General features: G+C 36.6%; 1 protein-coding gene across 1 annotated transcript; it reads left to right on the forward strand.

The window, feature by feature from the left end:
• The first annotated feature begins 1,101 nt into the window (after positions 1 to 1,101).
• On the forward strand, positions 1,102 to 2,320 carry LOC145912129 (receptor-type tyrosine-protein phosphatase alpha-like). The gene is made up of 6 exons (XM_082999545.1): positions 1,102 to 1,185; positions 1,240 to 1,374; positions 1,431 to 1,577; positions 1,642 to 1,798; positions 1,860 to 2,008; positions 2,075 to 2,320. Exons 1-6 carry the CDS (start codon positions 1,102 to 1,104, stop codon positions 2,318 to 2,320), a joined length of 918 nt encoding a protein of 305 aa, XP_082855671.1.
• The last annotated feature ends 342 nt before the right edge of the window (positions 2,321 to 2,662 follow it).

The raw sequence follows: 2,662 nt of genomic DNA on the forward strand, positions 1-2,662 counted from the left end.
CAAAATGGTTCATTCCCACAGTTATTGGATTGTCTGTTTTGATTATTTTACTCATATCTGTAGGTATGGTAACCAAGTGGAGGTAAACTTTCCTTTCTTTATTAAAATAAAAATTGTTGGCCTTTTGGTAATATTCAATGTTTAGGAAACAAATATGTGCAAGTATTTCCACACGAGAAAGAAACGCCTCACAAACTTCGTCAGAATTTAAATTGAATGAAAGAGTGAGCTGGAAGTACTCCCCAGGTATTCGGAAGATAAGACTTTTTAGGAATAAATCCGTTTTAAAAAAAGTTTACATGATAACCATTAGAGGATGGGCCTGATGACAACTATAACACACAGATACGTAAGTTTTACTTGAGTGAATTTTACACGAAGAGCGCAGATAATTCACACAAAGCAATCAAATCACAATATCAGGTACGTGTATAACTTCTACCATTTCTGTTCGCAAAATATCTACTTAGTATTTTTTGCTTTGTGCACATAGAGTCATAGATTGTTGACGCAAAAGTTATGTGGTATTTGCCTTTCAGAAAATCAAAAGAAAATCAAGAAACGCTTTCAGCATTGAAACAGCACAGAACAACCCATGTCGAAATCGTTACAAGAATATTTTACCATGTAAGTCTTTGTTCATTGCACAACGCAAGGTTGGTTGACAGATTCACAAACAATTTCTTGTCATAGGAACACTAATAACGGATTTACTCATGTTTTAGACAATGACATGTTTTATTTATTCAAGACGTATCTGCAAACACTTATGCCATCATCAGTTGAAAGGGGAGTGGTTAGTCTTTCTCCATAGTGATATAAAGCTGACCTGACTGATGCCAGACTGATGATGATGGCATAAGTTTTAGCAACAATTTCTTAAACAAATAAAACATGTGAATGCTTATAGCACTATGGGGAACTCTGTTTATTCTCGGAAAAACAAATGGTTTCCTTCCTCACATTCAATGCTTCATTTTTAATATTTTGTTGAATAAATTAACTTATATGCAAACAGTACGAGGTAAATTGTCCCGGAAGGGCATCACAAAATTTTCTGCATGATAATCTTTTCAAAAATACATAACATTTACATCAATTATGTCCGTAGACGATTACAACAGAGTGGTCCTTCGTGGACTTGAGGGCGAGGAAAACGACTACATTAACGCTTCATATGTAGAGGTTCGTCACCGTGCTGAATGCAGTGGAAAATAAACTGTTAACGTTTCTAATTAGGGATTTAAACAACCAAACAAGTGGATTGCAACACAAGGCCCCATCGATACAACTGTAAATGATTTCTGGACGATGGTTTGGCTACAAAAAGTCAGAGTAATTGTAATGCTCGCAAATCCAGATCAAAATAAAAAAGTGAGTGTTTTATTATTAATTTAGATGCGTATTACTCAACGCTTTTCACTGTTTAGGCAAGGTGTGCTCTTTACTGGCCCCAGACCTTCGCCCCCTTTAAATTGTACGGCCGTGTTAACGTAAAACTCCTGAAAGTCCTGAACAAACATGGTTTCATTGTTAGGAAAATGGCAATCGAAGAAGCAAACACCTTATGTGTTTCGGTATACTAGGATTAAATAGAAGCTCTTCGTTGCTGATATTGTTGTTATATCGCTTTGAATCCAGGAACAACGAGTTGTGACTCACTACCAATTACTTGCTTGGCCCGGTTATGGAGTTCCACAAACAACAACTGACTTTCTCACATTCACAAACCAAGTTCAGAAGGAAATGGATCGGATAAATCGAACTTTGCGAACTCAGGTTCCCACTGTGGTCCATTGTAGGTAAAAATAATGATTGCATACCTTGGTAAACTCAGTGACTGCGAAATAACCTTCAAGTATGTTTATCAAGCGGAGGTGCCGGAAGAACTGGGACTTTCATTGGTTTTGTTTATTTGTTGGAGGAATTAAATCAAACTGGCTCAGTTGATGCTTTCAAGGCCGTTTGCCACCTGAGAGAACAAAGAATGGAAATGGTGCAAACTGCGGTAATGTTTTCCTTTTCCCCAAAGTTCTATTAACTTATGCTAACTTCATTTGTTACATTTATCTAGAAGCAATACATATTCTTGCACCACTTGATTGCACAAAGTGTTGAATGTTGCGAAACCCAAAAAAATGATTCTGGACTGAACGAAAATGTTGAGCAACTTAAATGGTTTGTGATTAGCATAAAATGTAAATCATGCACTCACAGTTCACCTTCTTCAAGTGACGTCATCAACGAGATATACAGCTCGGTTAAGTTGTCTAGTGACGTCATAGCTTCAACAAAGCCGGCAAAAAGTTCAACTCTTTAAATATGCGTGATGTTCTTCTATGTTGGGATTTCGATTTTGCATACGCGGTCGGGCAATTGCCTAAATGTCACAATATTCGAAGAATCAGCTTAAAATTAACAATTCGCAATTGTGACACATGCGACTCAACGAGACGCCGTTAGATATGATTTGAAATGTGGGTCTCAAAATTGTCAAGGTTGTTGACTTAAATCTGCTTGGGATTGTACTTTTGAAAAATATTATAAGTTAATGACGTAAACCACTTATTTCATGTCATGACAATCATCCTTTTGCGTTTTGTGTTTCTTCAATGACTTCAATGAGTTTAGCATTTTGTCTGCGTTGCTATACATGATTACA

This window comes from Ascidia mentula, chromosome 8, assembly GCF_947561715.1.
Source record: "Ascidia mentula chromosome 8, kaAscMent1.1, whole genome shotgun sequence".
NCBI lineage: Eukaryota > Metazoa > Chordata > Ascidiacea > Phlebobranchia > Ascidiidae > Ascidia > Ascidia mentula.